The sequence below is a fragment of the Kryptolebias marmoratus genome, linkage group LG19 (assembly GCF_001649575.2).
Source record: "Kryptolebias marmoratus isolate JLee-2015 linkage group LG19, ASM164957v2, whole genome shotgun sequence".
In the NCBI taxonomy this organism is placed as follows: Eukaryota; Metazoa; Chordata; class Actinopteri; order Cyprinodontiformes; family Rivulidae; genus Kryptolebias; species Kryptolebias marmoratus.
The window spans coordinates 1,986,633-2,001,777 of NC_051448.1; the positions used below are offsets into that span (position 1 = coordinate 1,986,633).

General features: G+C 38.3%; 2 protein-coding genes across 4 annotated transcripts; one reads left to right on the forward strand and one right to left on the reverse strand.

Annotated features, from left to right (window-relative positions):
• Nucleotides 1–1,459: 1,459 nt before the first annotated feature.
• LOC108242505 (cytochrome P450 2K1) lies at nucleotides 1,460–8,964 on the reverse strand. Of its 2 annotated transcripts, XM_017427375.3 has the most exons (9): nucleotides 8,691–8,963; nucleotides 5,757–5,919; nucleotides 5,526–5,675; nucleotides 4,618–4,778; nucleotides 4,349–4,528; nucleotides 3,108–3,249; nucleotides 2,799–2,983; nucleotides 1,847–1,988; nucleotides 1,460–1,782 (listed from the first exon to the last, which is right to left on the reverse strand). In XM_017427375.3, exons 1-9 carry the CDS (start codon nucleotides 8,892–8,894, stop codon nucleotides 1,595–1,597), a joined length of 1,515 nt encoding a protein of 504 aa, XP_017282864.1. In that variant the 5' UTR covers nucleotides 8,895–8,963; the 3' UTR covers nucleotides 1,460–1,594. The 2 variants fall into 2 exon arrangements, with proteins under 2 accessions (XP_017282864.1, XP_037837509.1); XM_037981581.1 differs by having other exon boundaries at nucleotides 5,526–5,919; nucleotides 8,691–8,964.
• A 1,377-nt stretch (nucleotides 8,965–10,341) lies between these two features.
• Nucleotides 10,342–15,119, forward strand: LOC108242538. 2 transcript variants are annotated; one of them, XM_017427415.3, is made up of 10 exons: nucleotides 10,342–10,397; nucleotides 11,277–11,373; nucleotides 11,512–11,835; nucleotides 12,626–12,889; nucleotides 12,967–13,017; nucleotides 13,713–13,799; nucleotides 13,898–13,929; nucleotides 14,215–14,265; nucleotides 14,492–14,554; nucleotides 14,671–15,119. In XM_017427415.3, exons 2-10 carry the CDS (start codon nucleotides 11,316–11,318, stop codon nucleotides 14,758–14,760), a joined length of 1,020 nt encoding a protein of 339 aa, XP_017282904.1. In that variant the 5' UTR covers nucleotides 10,342–10,397; nucleotides 11,277–11,315; the 3' UTR covers nucleotides 14,761–15,119. The 2 variants fall into 2 exon arrangements, with proteins under 2 accessions (XP_017282904.1, XP_024864152.1); XM_025008384.1 differs by lacking the exon at nucleotides 14,671–15,119 and having other exon boundaries at nucleotides 14,477–14,554.
• The last annotated feature ends 26 nt before the right edge of the window (nucleotides 15,120–15,145 follow it).

Sequence of the window (15,145 nt, forward strand, 5' to 3'; positions counted from 1 at the left end):
AGAACCCCCATGGGTCAGGGATCAGCCCTAGGGATTTCAAGGTCAAAGGTCAAAGGTCAAGGTCACATGGGAAAGAAGGCTCTAATTCTGCAACCGTATACAGTAGGAAGGTCAAACTTCACAGGTGGACCTCCCATGGGTCAAGGAATAGCCTGTTGGAGTTCAAGGTCACAAGGTCAAAGGTCAAGGTCATAGGAGCCTATGTGCTCTAACTCCGCAACCGTGCACCGTAGGAAGGTCAAACTTCACAGCTAGAACCCCCATGGGTCAGGGGTCGGCCCTAGGGATTTCAAGGTCAAAGGTCAAAGGTGAAGGTCACATGGGAAAGAAGGCTTTAATACTGCAACCGTATACAGTAGGAAGGTCAAACTTTACAGGTGAACCTCCCATGGGTTAATGAACAGCCTTTTGGAGTTCAAGGTCACAAGGTCAAAGGTCAAGGTCATAGGAGCCCATGTGCTATAACTTGGCAACCATGTACCGTAGGAAGGTCAAACTTCACACCTAGAACCCTCATGGGTCAGGGGTTGGCCCTATGGATTTCAATGTCAAATGTCAAGGTCACATGGTAAAGAAGGCTTTATCTCTGGATCCGTGTACAGTAAGCAGGCCAACCCTCATAGCTCTTTGGGCTTAAAGATGGCAATTTTTTTTCAGGCTCATTTCAGCTTTTTTCTTTTTGTTGTTTCTGCTTCTGTCAGCTGATTTTGGCTTTTTTATTCTCATTTTGAGCTTCTTTCAACTAATTTCAGCTTTTTAAACTAATTTCTGCCTCTTTCAGCTTTTGTTCTTCTACCTTATGCAAATCTTCTACAAATCAGCTTCTGTTCCACTTTTTGCATCTTCATTAAACTTCGGCTGTTCAGCATATCTTCAGCCGCTTTCAGCAAAATCATTCAGCAAAAAAAGCATTCACACTGCATTTTCGCAGGAAATGCAACTTCTCTAGTTATTAATCTTTTCTCTGCACTCTGTGTTCTGTGTCAGGTACTAACTGTTCTTAACTATGAGACAGAACATCACTTCAGAAATGACAAATCTATCTTTTTAACATGTTCGTCTCTGCCACCTGATACAACATAGATCCCTGTAGCTTCTAAATCTCCAGAGGAAGCTCCTGATCAGGACATTTATCAGCTAAATGCAACTCTTTTTAGTCCCAAAACTAGTTTAAACATGCTGTGTTATGCATCACACAGGATCTGTGAAGCTGGTTTACTGTTAACTGGTTTTACCGGTATAACCTCTGCTACCCCTGTATCTGATCTAATGCTGCTGCCTGTTTGCTCTTTTGCCTCAGTCTGTTCCTGACTTTGTCTCTTTGCGTTTCTGTTTTACCTTGAGGCGGTTTGCTGCTCTGCAGTTTGCCTTCGTCTCTCTCAAACTGGTGTTGAGCACGATTTGCCTGAAACATTTTTAGGTTTCATTTATGCAAAAACAAGTGAGACTGACACATGAGTTGATTCACTAATTTATTGATAATTCTGAACAATATTGTGAGTATTTTTTCTACAGTTCAGCTATATTGTATTGGACTGAACTAAATTTAAATCTCTCTGTTCCACGCGGTGCTTTAAAGGACACCTCCTCTCTCTCACATGCGAGAAACGGCACACAGTTTGTGAGGCGAAGGGTTGAGGGTGAAGGTCCCAACCGGAGTCAGATCCAATTCATCCCGAGAAATTCCAGGAGCTGGAGTGAACGTGAAGTGCTGCAGGAGGGTGGTGAAGAAGATGAAGAGCTCCATCCTGGCCAGACTCTCTCCGAGACAAATCCTGCGACCTGCAGGAAACTTCAGTTAATCTCTTAATGCAGCTTCGGCAGAGATGGCTGAACTCACACTAACCTGCAGAAAATGGCATGAAGGCGTCTCGCTTCACAAAATTCCCATCTTTGTCCAGAAAGTGAGCCGGATGGAAGGTGTGTGGTTTCTCCCACTCAGCGGGATCGTTCAGGACAGAAGTCAGGAGAGGATAAACTGTGGTATCCTGCAAAAACACCAAACAAAGAAACTGAAAATACCATTTATCTGGTAAATTATAGCAAGTTTTAATCTTTTTAACACACAAACTTGACTTTTTAGGGTGAAAAAAAACTCTGAAGGCTTTATTATTGTGAAAAAATGAAAAAGTTAGATAATAAATCAGACAAAAGAAATAAGTTTCACACAGAAACAGAGGCTTAATGGAAATGTTTTTTAAATACATGTTGAAAGATTGGACAGAGAAACAAACTTCTTGAAATGTTGGTTTATCTTGTAAAATGTGAGACAGAGATACATTTCTCTGCAAGGCTTTTTGATTTTTTTTTAATCTTTACTTTCCTGTTTAAATAAATGTTTTTATACGGCTGCAGTTCTTCTCTAAAAAAACAGAACTTTGTTAGCAATTAACTGGATTTATTTATAATTAACCAGGAACATCGGGTTCCTTATGTAACGAGTCAAAGATCATCATTTTTATGCCAACATTTAAAGCACGAAGCTCTGAGTCTGTTTTATTCTGTCCTTAGTCTGTTCAGCCGACTGAATTAAGAAAATTAAGAAATTGTGCCATTTTTTGGTAACATAAGGCCACATTAATTAAATTTTTATAAAAGGCTATTTTTTCACAACACTCCAGGATGAAAAAAAGAAAATCCAGCGCCCTTTTCCCTAAAGTTAATCTTTTACTTGTTTGTTTAACAAAATCAAGGCAGTTCAGAATGTCCTGTTTTTTTAATGTTTTTTTGAAGAATGTCCAAAAATAATTAATTCTTATTTATTTAACGAGTCAGCTTCGGCTGTCCTTCCGTCTCACCTTCTTAATGAAGTATCCATGGAAGCTGAAGTCTTTGCTGGTTTTGTGGGGCAGCGCAGCGGGGACGATGTTGCCCAGTCTTTGCGTCTCGTGGATGACGGCGTCGGTGAAAGGCATGTTCTTCCTGTCAGAAACCTGCACCTGGCGATCTCCGATGACCCTCCTCAGCTCCTCCTGGACCTGGTCTTGTTGATGAAACAGGAAGAGATTTTAATTTGAAACCTATTCAACGGCTGTGCTTTATTCCATGAACACACTCTGGATCACGGTCTTCTTCCAGCAGAGACGGGTTGAAGTCCGGCTGCTCACCTTGGATGTTCGGATACTTGGCCATGAGAAGAAGACCCCATCGCAGCGTGGTGGAAGTTGTTTCAGTGCCAGCAACAAACAGGTTTGTGACGGTCATAAACAGGTTATCATCATGGAAGTGATTGTTTTTAACTCCAGATTTCTGCAGAGAGACCAACGTTTCAGTTAAACGATAAGGGATATCAGTGTCTGAGGCAGAAACTGATGAAGAACAAAGAACAAGATCCATCATTTCTGGTGGTTATCTTTGATCAATTTTAATAAATTACTGATTCTTTAAAATATGGATGAAAACCAACCAAAACTGAACACAGTTAGTTTCAGATTAACATCCTCTCTGGTTGTTTTTAACGTTTCATTCTGTAAAATAATAAACTTTTACTCTGAGTCAGACTCTACGACAGACGCCTCAGCTAATAAGGTACTAACTGTTAACCTTCAAAAATGACCAGACTATCCCTTTAATGTGGTGAAGGAGGCTTTGTTTGCCCCAGGTAGGGTCCACCATGACAAACTGACCTTATATCTGAGAGGTCAGGCTAATATTTTAAGATTTTGATACGGTTGTATTTATTTTAAACTGTTTTAAACAGTTTTTTAAATTGTTTTGTTGTTTTATTTGTGCAGAACAGGATTCTCTTGCAAATGAGACATTTGTGTCTCAACAAGACTAACCTTTAAAAATAAAGAAAAGTAAATGAAAAGACTTTGATCTATTAAAAACTGCAGGATACATCTGATGTGACCTCGCCCAGAATAAAGAGATCTGGGAACCCACCTGGAGCCAGACATGATGGGGAGGACCAGTTTTATATTTAAACAAATAATAATTATTGAGCTAATGTTGCATTTAGAGGACGATAGACAATAGTCGGTGCCACTAAGTGCTCCGTTAGCCGTGTGGGAAAAGCAGCAGCTCAGGTTCAGGTGAGCAACGAATGATCGAGTCTCTCTGTGACTGCTGAACGAGTCACTGACCGACTGATTCAGTGGTTTGGAAGGACCTGAAGAGATTTCTGAGCAGAAAATATTTGTAAATAAAGTTATAAAACCTAAAAGTCAGAGCATCCATCTCCTAAATGAGCTGACTCAGCATTCACTCAACTACAACAGAAAATGCTTTTTGCCTAAAACTCCGGATCGTCTCAGAAACAGAACAGACTAAACGGGAGAAACGTTTGTGACCAGGAGGGGAACTGATTCAAACCGAGCTGATCAACCTGTTAAACAAGAAGACGAACCTCCAGGTTCTGCCTGCGGACCATGAAAGCATCCACGACCCCTCGGCACATCTCTGGGTTCAGCGTCTCTCTCAGCTGATGGAAGAGGCTGAAGTTCTGATTCCTATTCATCTCAAAGGTTTCGTTAATCTCCTTCCTTGTTGGCAGCCATTTGAAGAGCCACGGGAACATGTTGTAAACCTTTCAGATATTAGAGAGAGGGGAAAGTCTGAATGTAAATGATTAAAGTTTCAACGAGTCGCAGTGAATCCAGAGCTGACGAGTCGGACCTGGATGGACGCAGAGCCGGTTAACTGGATGTTTCTGTTCGTCCGGTCCACCATGGACGTAAACTCTGGATCGCTGTATTCAAACCTGCTGCCGTACACCATGGAGCAGATGATGTTGGACACAGCGTAGTTTATCGGCTGCATCGTTTCAAAAGGTTTTCCTGGGGCAGAGAAAACAGATTTAACGTGAAGTTTCAATCATTTTAATTCAGGTAAGAAAAGACAATTAATAAAAAAAACTGATGCCTGAACTTGTATTAGTTTCAGTTGTTTCCACAATGTTTTGCATTTAAAGTCCAAATGAGCTCTGTTTCTGTTTCTCCTTTTTAAATTGGCAATTTACAACAATTTGCTCAGAAATGTTGTTCGTATTTTCATTGCTAAATGTAACATAATTGTTTTAAAGTGCAAGAAAAGGTCCTAAAAGTCACATCGCACAACTGGCAGCAGATCAGTGGCGGCGTTATCCGGATAACACGTCTTACTTACGTCTTTACTTTAAGTCTACGACGGCGTTTTAAGGTTAATAAGAAGAAAGATCTTTTTGTTTTTGAGTTTCAAGCTTCAAGTCAAAATGTCAAGATTAAAATTAAAAACAAATTTCAAGCCATAAATAAAGTCAAACCTTTGAAACACTTTTTCAACTTTAATCTCAAAACTCAGAAAACAACAGTTAACAGTTTTACACAACAGTTTTCTTTTTTCTTCACAGTTTGCTGCTGTAATAAGTTATATTTAAAGTTTGAACTGATGCATGGTTGGTGTTAGATAAGAAGAACTGGTTACAGGTTATAGGAAACTGCAACACTGAATATTAGTTTTTATGTTCCCGTGCTGGTGTCGTGACGTAAACAGAATAAATGGCATCATAAAAATCGACTGAATGCACTGAAACGTGTTGGTTGTACCGTTGAAGTTCTTAAAAACCTCAGTGAGGCGCTGACATTCCTCGATGATCTTGTCCTCACAAACTTTCCTCCCCATCCCAAAATCTCTGAGGTTGGTCAAAGTGAAACGGCGCATTTCTCTCCACGAGTCGCCATTTGACCATAGAATCCCTGAAATATAAAATAAAACAAGACGTTGGCTTTTATTTAAAATGTGAAAGCAGAACCAGAGTAGCTGTTCTCCTGCCTTACCGTGGCCTTTGTTAAACTCTCTCAGAATTGGAAGGCTATCTCGATCTCCAAACTCCTCGTCGTACTGAACGAGCGCCTCCTTCACCGTCTTGTATCCTGTCAGAACCACCACTTTCTTGGGTCCGAGGTAGACGGTGAAGACTGATCCATATTTCTTAGACAGCTGACAACAAAAGACCAACATCATGTTTTGTGTTTCACATGGAAAGGGAACTGGAAGACTATTTATGTTATGAATTAATGGAGGGAAAGGGATGATTAAATAAGTTAAACTTCATCAGACTCATATTCACCAAAAAAGTGGTGTATTTATATCACACGTGTCAAACTCAAGGCCCGCGGGCCAGATCCGGCCCTCTGTAACATTTTATCCGGCCCTCCAGTCTGGTTCAGATCGAGTCTCTGATTCTTAATTTTCTTAAAAAAACTGAAGTTTTCTCTGACAGTGACTTAGAAGCCAACAATATATAGTTTTAATTTCTGTATGATCAGGTTTTTGTTAAAAATCTGTTTTAATGTTAAAAACTTCATTTAAAAGCTGAGTGAGGCGTAAGAAATGACTGCTAATGATGAGCTTTTTGAAGTTTGATCTATTTGTCTGTGTTCATTAAAGTCTGTTTGCTCTAAATTCTGTATAATCTGTAACTGGGAAAAGGTCATTGATATTTCTATATGAATGATTTGACATAATACATCTAAAACCAATTAATTTATGTAATTTTTAATAAATATTGGTTGTGATTGGCCCTTGGCTCGGACCAAATGTTTAATTTCAGCCCCCTTGCATCGCTGGGTTTGACTCCCCTGATTTATATCTATTTGAGTAAGTATAGTTCACACTGAGGTACTGTTTTTACATTTAGAAATATGAAAGTCTTTGTTGTTGTTGTGTTTTTTGTTGGTGCAATATCTGTCTGAAATAAAAATCATCATCATAAATTTATTGGATCATCTCAGAGCTCTGCTCCTTTTTCTACACATTGCCTTCTGGAGATGCAGTAAATTTGATCAGTTTGAATCAGAAATGAGTTCATTTCTTTATAACGTTCAGAGAAACTACACTGTAAAAGTATATTTTGGCCGGACTGTTGGGTCAGGATCAATAAATTATCAGCCGGAGTTAAAACCTTTTTCAGTAACGAAGCAGAGCATCCAAGCCTTCCCTCGGGTGTTTGCATGGAATAAATCATGTAAAATAGTTTGAACAAACAACAATAAAACAGTAAAACTACAGTGATTATATAAGGTAAAATACTGTTAGCTGGTAAATAGTGACTGAAGATTATTACAGGTCTAATTATGTGATATATTCATTAATTGCTAAAAAAAAACAAAAACGTTTATAGAGTTGATTTAAATAATCCAGAAGTTCATCAACAGGAGAACTAAAAAGAAACACAAAGCAGCTATTTCTTTACTTCCTTTGGTTTTGGTTTTACTTTATGAGTCACAGTGACTGGTTAGGAAGAGAAAATATAATTTCCTGGTTAAGTTTAGACACTGAGATGAAGTTAGGAATTAAATTATTAAACTTTAGACTTAATTCTGCTGACTGTCAGAGAGAAACACAACAACCTTCTGGTCCATTCGGCACAAAATCACACTAACATGAACTTTTTATCAGTTTGATAAGAAGAAAAGAAATCTCTGTGCTGCCGTCCTGTAATCCTGAGGTTGCCGGTTCGAATCCAGAAAGGGCATCCGGTTTAAAACAATTACCAAATCTTTTATGTGAGTTTGCTCTCTGTGGTGAGCCCTGAAGAAGGGAGCAGCAGAAAGAACAACTTTCTCCATGAAGTAAAATAAAAACGAGGCTAAGAAAGAAATAATTAAAGAAAAAACCTTTAACTGGTTGTTAAAACGTGTGTTCTGATTTCCAGATAAACTTCCAGCTGTTTTATTTCCTCAGAGGAGAAAAGCATTAACCTAAACATGACTGTGTCTATTTATCTGTCCTCTAACGCCCCCTTGTGGACGTTTAAAGTAATTATCCCATCAATCTCTGGAAACAGGACATTATTAGTGAAAAAGATGCAAAATAAACCTGTTTAAACTTACAGAAAACTGGATTCTATGGCTCACATGATGTTTATCAGTTATACTGTGAAAAGGCCAAACACACAACATTTAATGTGTATAATTAGGTTTTAATAAAACTGGTTATTTATGATGGAGGATACTTGGTTAAAAATACAAACTTAAAGACCAAACACAGGTTTTTTAACTCAACCTACTTCCTGTTATTAAACCCATTCATGTATCAAAACGTTCAGCTCGGCTGGGAATAAAGTGACGTGACTTTTAATATTTGTAATTTTTATACTTTTTGAATAATTTAACTTTATTTACCAACATGTTATCCATATAAATACATTTAGATCTCTAAAACATTTTGCACTGTTTTTGTAAACTTGTGCTCTTTTTACCTGTTAAAGTCTTAGTTCTGCTAATTTATGTTTTTAGCTTGTAGCTACTGTTTTGCTAGTTTAGCTTTTAGCTAGGCTAATTTAAACATTTAGTTGCTGTTTTGGTGAATGTAGCTTTTAGCTGTGGTTTATTATTAATTCTTTAACAAACGTCCTCAGCATTCGCTCTGTGTTTCCTGAGGAAATGAAGTTTCTCTGTTGAAGAAGTTAAAATCCTTTAGAACAAGGATTTCTGTTGCTGTGGTTTTATTTTAAATAATGTTTTGTTTTTAAATCACATTAAACAGTATCAGTTCCTAAAAGCTTAAAAGATGCTGAAAACAAATTTCTAATTTCCTGGGAACATTTAGAATGCATAAAAAGAATAAGTTCAAAGATGATTTACTAAATTACTTTGAGTTTTTTCTAAATTTGATGAACCTGATGAGTACATCAGAGTAAAGTCAACGATGGAAACAGGAGAATGAAAGGATTTTGCGTGAAGAAGCTCCTTCAGGAGGTTTCTCACCTCCTGGAACGTGTGGTGAGGCCTCTTCAGGTCGATCTGCAGGAGGTTCCCGAGCACCGGGAGCCCTCGTGGTCCCGGTGGCTCCTTGCTGGGATTCTTGGAGCTGAAGCTGGAGGAGAACAGGAAATATGTCAGCAGGACAACCAGAGCCACCAACAGGGAGGCTGAGCAGAAGGACTGAAGCAAACCGTCTAAAACCACCATGATTTTACACAAACTGGGTCCAGAACGAGTTCTCTGCACCGAGTCAAAGTGGTTCCACTGGCAGAAGATGAATCACAGCCCAGTTTTCTTAAACAAACAGCAGGAAGGTTAGTCTATAAAAGGTAGTGAATCATTGCTTTAAACGCTGGAACTTTGTTCTGTGTCAAAGTTGGTCTCTATGCATTTTTAACATGTGAAAACTCACTGCACTAGTGCAGAGGTCACACTGGAAAATTAATAAAAAAACATATTAATTGACTTCAGCTTGAAGATTTAAACCAGCTGCTAAAAATATTAAAGTTATTCACAATTTTCTTCCCTGAAATTGTCAGATGTGGGATGTTTTATCTCATTTATTGCTGTTGTTTTCAGTCATAACTGTACTTTATCTAAACCTTCAGATTGTAGTTATTGCATTTATTTTATAAATTCAAATGCAAATTATTTTTTTTCACCCTGTTTTTGCTGAATGTGAAGATCTGCAGGATTAGAAAGTGACCCTTAAGAGCCTCGACTCGGCCGTGCTGACATTTATTTTAACCATTTTCAGTAATAAAAATAAAGAAAAAGAAAAAGAAACAGAACCGTGTTGTTCAGAGATCTGACCAGAATTTATTTGTCATTTCTCAGAGCTGTAACTCTTTTTGCTGACTCTGTAACTTATCAGGGCGTCACGACTGTCTGGCTTATCTTTATTATAAAGCTTTTAAGACTTAAAGTTTTAAGACTTCTAAGAATCAGTGTTGTAAGAAACTGCCTGGAAATATTTCCCTCCTGTAACCCCGGCTTACATAACAGTTGTATTGCTCATTCACACAAAAAGGACACATAATAACCCGAACTGGAACAAATAAAAGTTAAATATTCACAGATACACATTAATGTAAAAACTGAAACAAACATCACACAAAGCGGATCAATCTGCACCGATGATTAAAGGTAAAAAGTCCAGCTTCCTGTGACCCGTTTCTGTCCGAGCTGCAGAACTCCAAACGGGACCAAACTCCCTAATGTTGCCTCTGTGGGTCAGGAGACAGGTCAAAGGTCAGACTGTAGAGAAAATGTGATGAGCCCGGGTTGATGCATTGGTTTTTACTAAGTTAAATAAATAATTTAATATATTTGTGTCTGTTTACAGCATCTAAGTGACTCTGGGTCAGGATTTGAGTGTTTTGTATTTAGGTTGATGTTTTTTTCGTGTTTCTGTAGTTCTGTTTTATTCCTGGTTGTTTAGTTTTAAATCAGCTTCTTGTGTCTTGAGTTTTATTTACTCTTGTTTCTGTAGTTTTAAGTGTTTTATTCTTTCCCTGCTCCCTGTGTCCTCTCTGTCCTTGTCTGTACACCTGTCCACACCTGTCCCCAGTTTGTAATCACCTGTGTCCACTAACCAATCACCTTCTGCCTTTAAAAGCTGCTCATCTTCATCACATACACCCTGGTTCATTGTTGCAGACACGCAGTCTGGATTTCATTGTGTTTCTCTCCCTGTGAACCCTGCAGTCTGTAAGTTTGTGTTGTTTTTCATAAATTAGTTTTTATTTTGAGTTCCTCTGGTGTCTGCCTGCATTAAGGTCCGAATCCTCCTCCTTCCTCTACACGTATCTGACACTTTTATATTTTATAATCTTCAGAAAAAACACAAACACTTTCAAAGTCCGTTATTAGAGGCAGGTGTGGAGGAGAAGGATTATTGGAGCCAAGGAAACAAAAAAACAAAAACTTCATCAAGGAAACAACTTCCAGTATCACAAACATCCTTTTAATTAAGATGAATTAAATGTCTGGTGACTGTGCTCCACTTTTATGTTTAGGAAATGACAATTTTATCTATGAAACTCATTAAAATCAATTCAAGTTGGACTAAAGTGCTGAACAGTAAATTCAAATCAACCAAATGGTTTTAATTTAATTTTAGTTTCTCTTTGTCAGTTTTTCTCTCTGGGTGTTTTTTTTTTTTTTGGATTACTTTAACAACAATCATGATAGATGTGTTTTTCTTTAAACTCAAAAAGCTTTTATTACTTGTACAGATTAAGTCAAATATAAACAATAACTGGAAATGTTGGGAAATATTGTTAAATAGCAACAAAGTTTTTGAGTTTGTCTCCTACTTTCTCTTTCATTCACTTCTATACAGAGTCACAAGGGAGAATAAATGTTATATCTAATGAGAAATAAAGTTTCTGAAAGCGGTTTAAGCTCAAGAATAAGTCCGTTTGTACTCTTTGAATAAGTGAAATGACTTCAGATGGATGTTAAACGTGTAGCGGAGGAGGAAATGACACGCTGCTGTATGAAGCAACCGCAAATGACAAAACAGGAAAACTCCAGTCACAAAAAGGAACTTCATTCTTTTTACTGCAACTTTGTTCTGCTTTCAAGGAAGTTTCTCCCAGTTCAGACCCAGAAAACAGAAACACAATGGTTGAATTCAGACTTCTGAGATTCTTATTTCTGATTCTGGTGCTCAGATCTACAGGTAGGGAAGAATTTAACTGCTGTTCGGTTTTATTCTGCTGAATTTACTCAGGAGATGTATTTAATAAGATCCTCACACTTCCTGCTTTGTCACTGTGTGTTTTTGTTTTAACCCTTATCTTTTCTTTCTCTTTCTCAGCAACAAAACAACACTCTGTCTTTGTCAGAGAAGGAGACGGAGTCGCGTTGTCCTGTGAAAATGTGGCAGATCAGGTAAAGTGTAACCGAACCACCTGGTCCTTCAGCCGTTACCCTGTGGCAGCGACAGACCTGGTTAAACTCGGGAGGATTCAGAGTTTTCAGACTCCTGCAGCTAAATCAGACAGGATGGGTTTAGGATCAAACTGCTCTCTGATGATCCAAAGAGTCGCAGCAGAAGATGTTGGTCGTTATTTCTGCCAGCAGTTCAATTATCCGGGACAAAAGCAAGAACAGAACGAGGTGGATCTGTCTGTCGTTAAAAGTAAGTGTAAATATTCTGAGCTTTCTTCCAAACAACACAGCATACAAGTTCAGACGGTGTAAAAAAAACTAAATGCATTGATTTGCAAATCTCATAAACCCTCATTTTATTCACAATAAAACAGTAAATATATCAAATGTTTAAACTAAGCATTTGTACTGTTTATTTTTTTGTTTTTTAGAGAAATATAAGGTAATTTAAAAATGAATAATACTTGTTTGGCAGCACCACATCTCAAAGAGTTGAGCCAGGGGCAACAAAAGGCTGTAAAACATCTGGAGGAACATTTTCTGACTAATGAGGTTAATTATCAGCAGGTCAGTCAGAGGAGTGAGGATAAAAAGAGCATTTTAGAAATTTTTCAAAATCTGAAATTATTTTTGGAAACCACAGATCCGCCTGTTATCAAAGCCTGCCTCTCTGATGGTATGGGGGTGCATTAGTCCAGGTTTTAGAACATCTGCTCCCATCCAGGACTGTTGAACAGACAGAATGGGACAACCTCAGGTCCAGATGTTTACAGACTAATGAGGGAAACATCTGGAACTACTTTAAGATGTGCTGCTGCCAATAAATTCAAAATGACCCTTTTTCCCTTAAAAATGGTAAAATGTTTTTGATTTAACAAACATGCTTACTGCTTCATTGAGAATAAAATCTGGGTTTGTAAGATTTTCACGTTTTCTTTCTGTTTTTTTTATTTACATTTTACGCAACGTCCCAACTCTTTCAAAACTGGGCTTGTAAGACGACCATTATGTAACTTTTTGTCTTTGTTCTCCTCAAACAGTTACTGAACACGAGGAAGCTGAAAAGGTGACGTTCACATGTTCTGTTTCGACCTATACGCCTGCAGTCAGCCAAGAAGTGAAATGGCTTCTTAATGGTCAAGAAATTGATGAAGACAACACTGAGCTGAAGACAGAAGAGTCACATCTTTCTGCCAACGTGAGGTTTTCAGTCACTCATTTTATTTATCAATCGAGGTATACGTCACTGAAGTGTGAAGTGGGGAAATCAAAGCAGCAGTTCACCATCAGGTCTCAAACCTTGGGTGAGAATATCTGCTGTTAAAAATGATTTTATCTTGATCAGATAGTGATTTAATGTTAAAAATATTGTTTTAAATAGGAAAAGAACACAAAACCTCTGAAAACATTGAGGTCACAGCAAAATCATCTGGTAAGTCTCAGTAAATCCTTTTGTTTCTTTTCCTCATCTTTGGAGTTAAATCCGAGACTTCCTAAAGTTAAATCATGTATTATTTTTACTGGTAAAAATGAAAAAGGTGGAATATTCTCTCTGGACGGGTCAGTCTTTGCTTCAGGCAGCATTCAGGTATCTGGGAGTCTTGTTGAAGAGTGACAGTGGAGCAGGAGGTGGACTGTCTGCTGCTTGGAGGACTCTGCTCCGGCCAGAAGTGAAGCTCCTGATTTACTCCTCCATCTCCGACCATCACCTGTGTCAGCAGGTTTGAATCATGACGGAACAGGAGCTGAAACCAGCTTCCTCCGGAGGGCGGCCGGCCTCAAACCTGGTGAGGAGGAGCTCCATCATCTCAGAGTAGAGCCGCTGCTCCTCCTCCTCCTCAGGAGTCAACCGAGGTGGTTCAGACATCTGATTAGGACGCCTCCTGGGCGGAGGACCCAGAATTTACTGGAGGAATTATATGTATCCTCTTTGTCCTGGAGACACTGTGGGATCCTCCAGGAGAGGCTGAGAGAGCTGCTGGGGAGAGAGAAGTTTGGGGTTCCTGTCCTGGACCTGTTACTGGATGGATGGATGGATGGATGGATGGATGATGTGTTTTTTCAGTTTTCTTCTCTTCAATGTTAATCAGAAAAGTAAACCTGAACATTAATTTGTTCTTACTTCAGGTTTGTGGTGGGTGTACGTGACTGTGGCTGTTGGTCTGGCGGCCATCTTAGTCGTCGTGCTTCTTGTAGGATGGAGGAAAAATAAAGGTAAGATCATCAAGCTGAGACTTTGTTAAACTGAACAAGCAGATTGGGTAGAAATATTACTGTGGATGTAAAAATAATATTGTCTTTTGTCTTTAAAGGGAGGAAGAAAACACGGAAGGAGGAAAACACGGTGAAGTTTTTAAACATACTTATACATAAAAAGTTACAACTTAACTAATCAAACCAGTGTTTATGGTAGATTATTTCCAAAAGAGTTGGAAGGGACAAAAGACTATAACAGCTGTTTTCAACATTTTCAAAGCAAAATTAAAATTGTGGAAATTTGGCTAAATAAGCGATCAGAATATTTAGAAACGTCATAATTTAACAACAGATTTGCATCATCATGACTGAAAAACAGCCAACCTGGAACCTGACATTTTCTAAATAAACTGTACTTTTATTTCTCTTCCAGAGAAACGAATCCTCAGTGACTCTGTCTGGTCCGGAAACAACTCGACACACAGTAAGTTCATGCAGAACAGACAGTAATTCAAGCTTGTAGGAAAAACACATTTTACACACAAATCAAATTTTAGTAACATTTAATTCTGTCAACATCCTGAAAGAAGTCAGAACTAGCAGCACTGAGATTTGATCTGATAAAGAGCTGAACAGAACAGTAAAAAATCCTGAAATAAGTCATCGTATCTATAAATTGTTGAACAGTCGTTAAGTTTTCTTCGCTGTAGGAAGATCCTGAGGTTGGCATCGCATACGCCTCCATCGTCCACACTGGGCAGAGCAACAATCAGGTACACGCTCAAATTTTGATTATAAAAGAACAAAGTATAGTGATGATTAAATTGTGTTAATGTGGTTTTTAATGCTGCAGTTATGTTTCTGGACTCGTTGCATCGTCTCCCTGCAGGTTCGGCGGTCTGATGCTGCAGTGACCTACAGCGCTGTCAAAGTTGGACCGTCCACTGATCCCAGCAACCTCTACGCTACAATTAACTAACCGTACACTTCTTTTAGTTAGAAATAGTTCAAGCTTTTTATTGCAGAAAGAACTCAGCAGTTTCACTTTGCTTTGGTGACAAGAAATCTTTGAACAATTGCATCTATGTTCCATTCTTCAATGGAATTTAATATTTTATATTTATAAAACTGAACGTTTTTACACCCCTTTTAGGAAATTACTTACCTGTAAAGATGTTTTTTGCCTGTAAAGATGTTTTTGTCCAGAAGGGGGAGCTGTAAGATAAGTTACTGCAGCGAAAGTGTTAGTCCAGTATTCATGTCCTGATAGCTACAAAAATATGTATTAAAACGACCTGTTACATTTGCTGTTAAACAATAAAAATGTTCTGTAATAAATGCACTGTTTAGGGGTAATTTAGGAA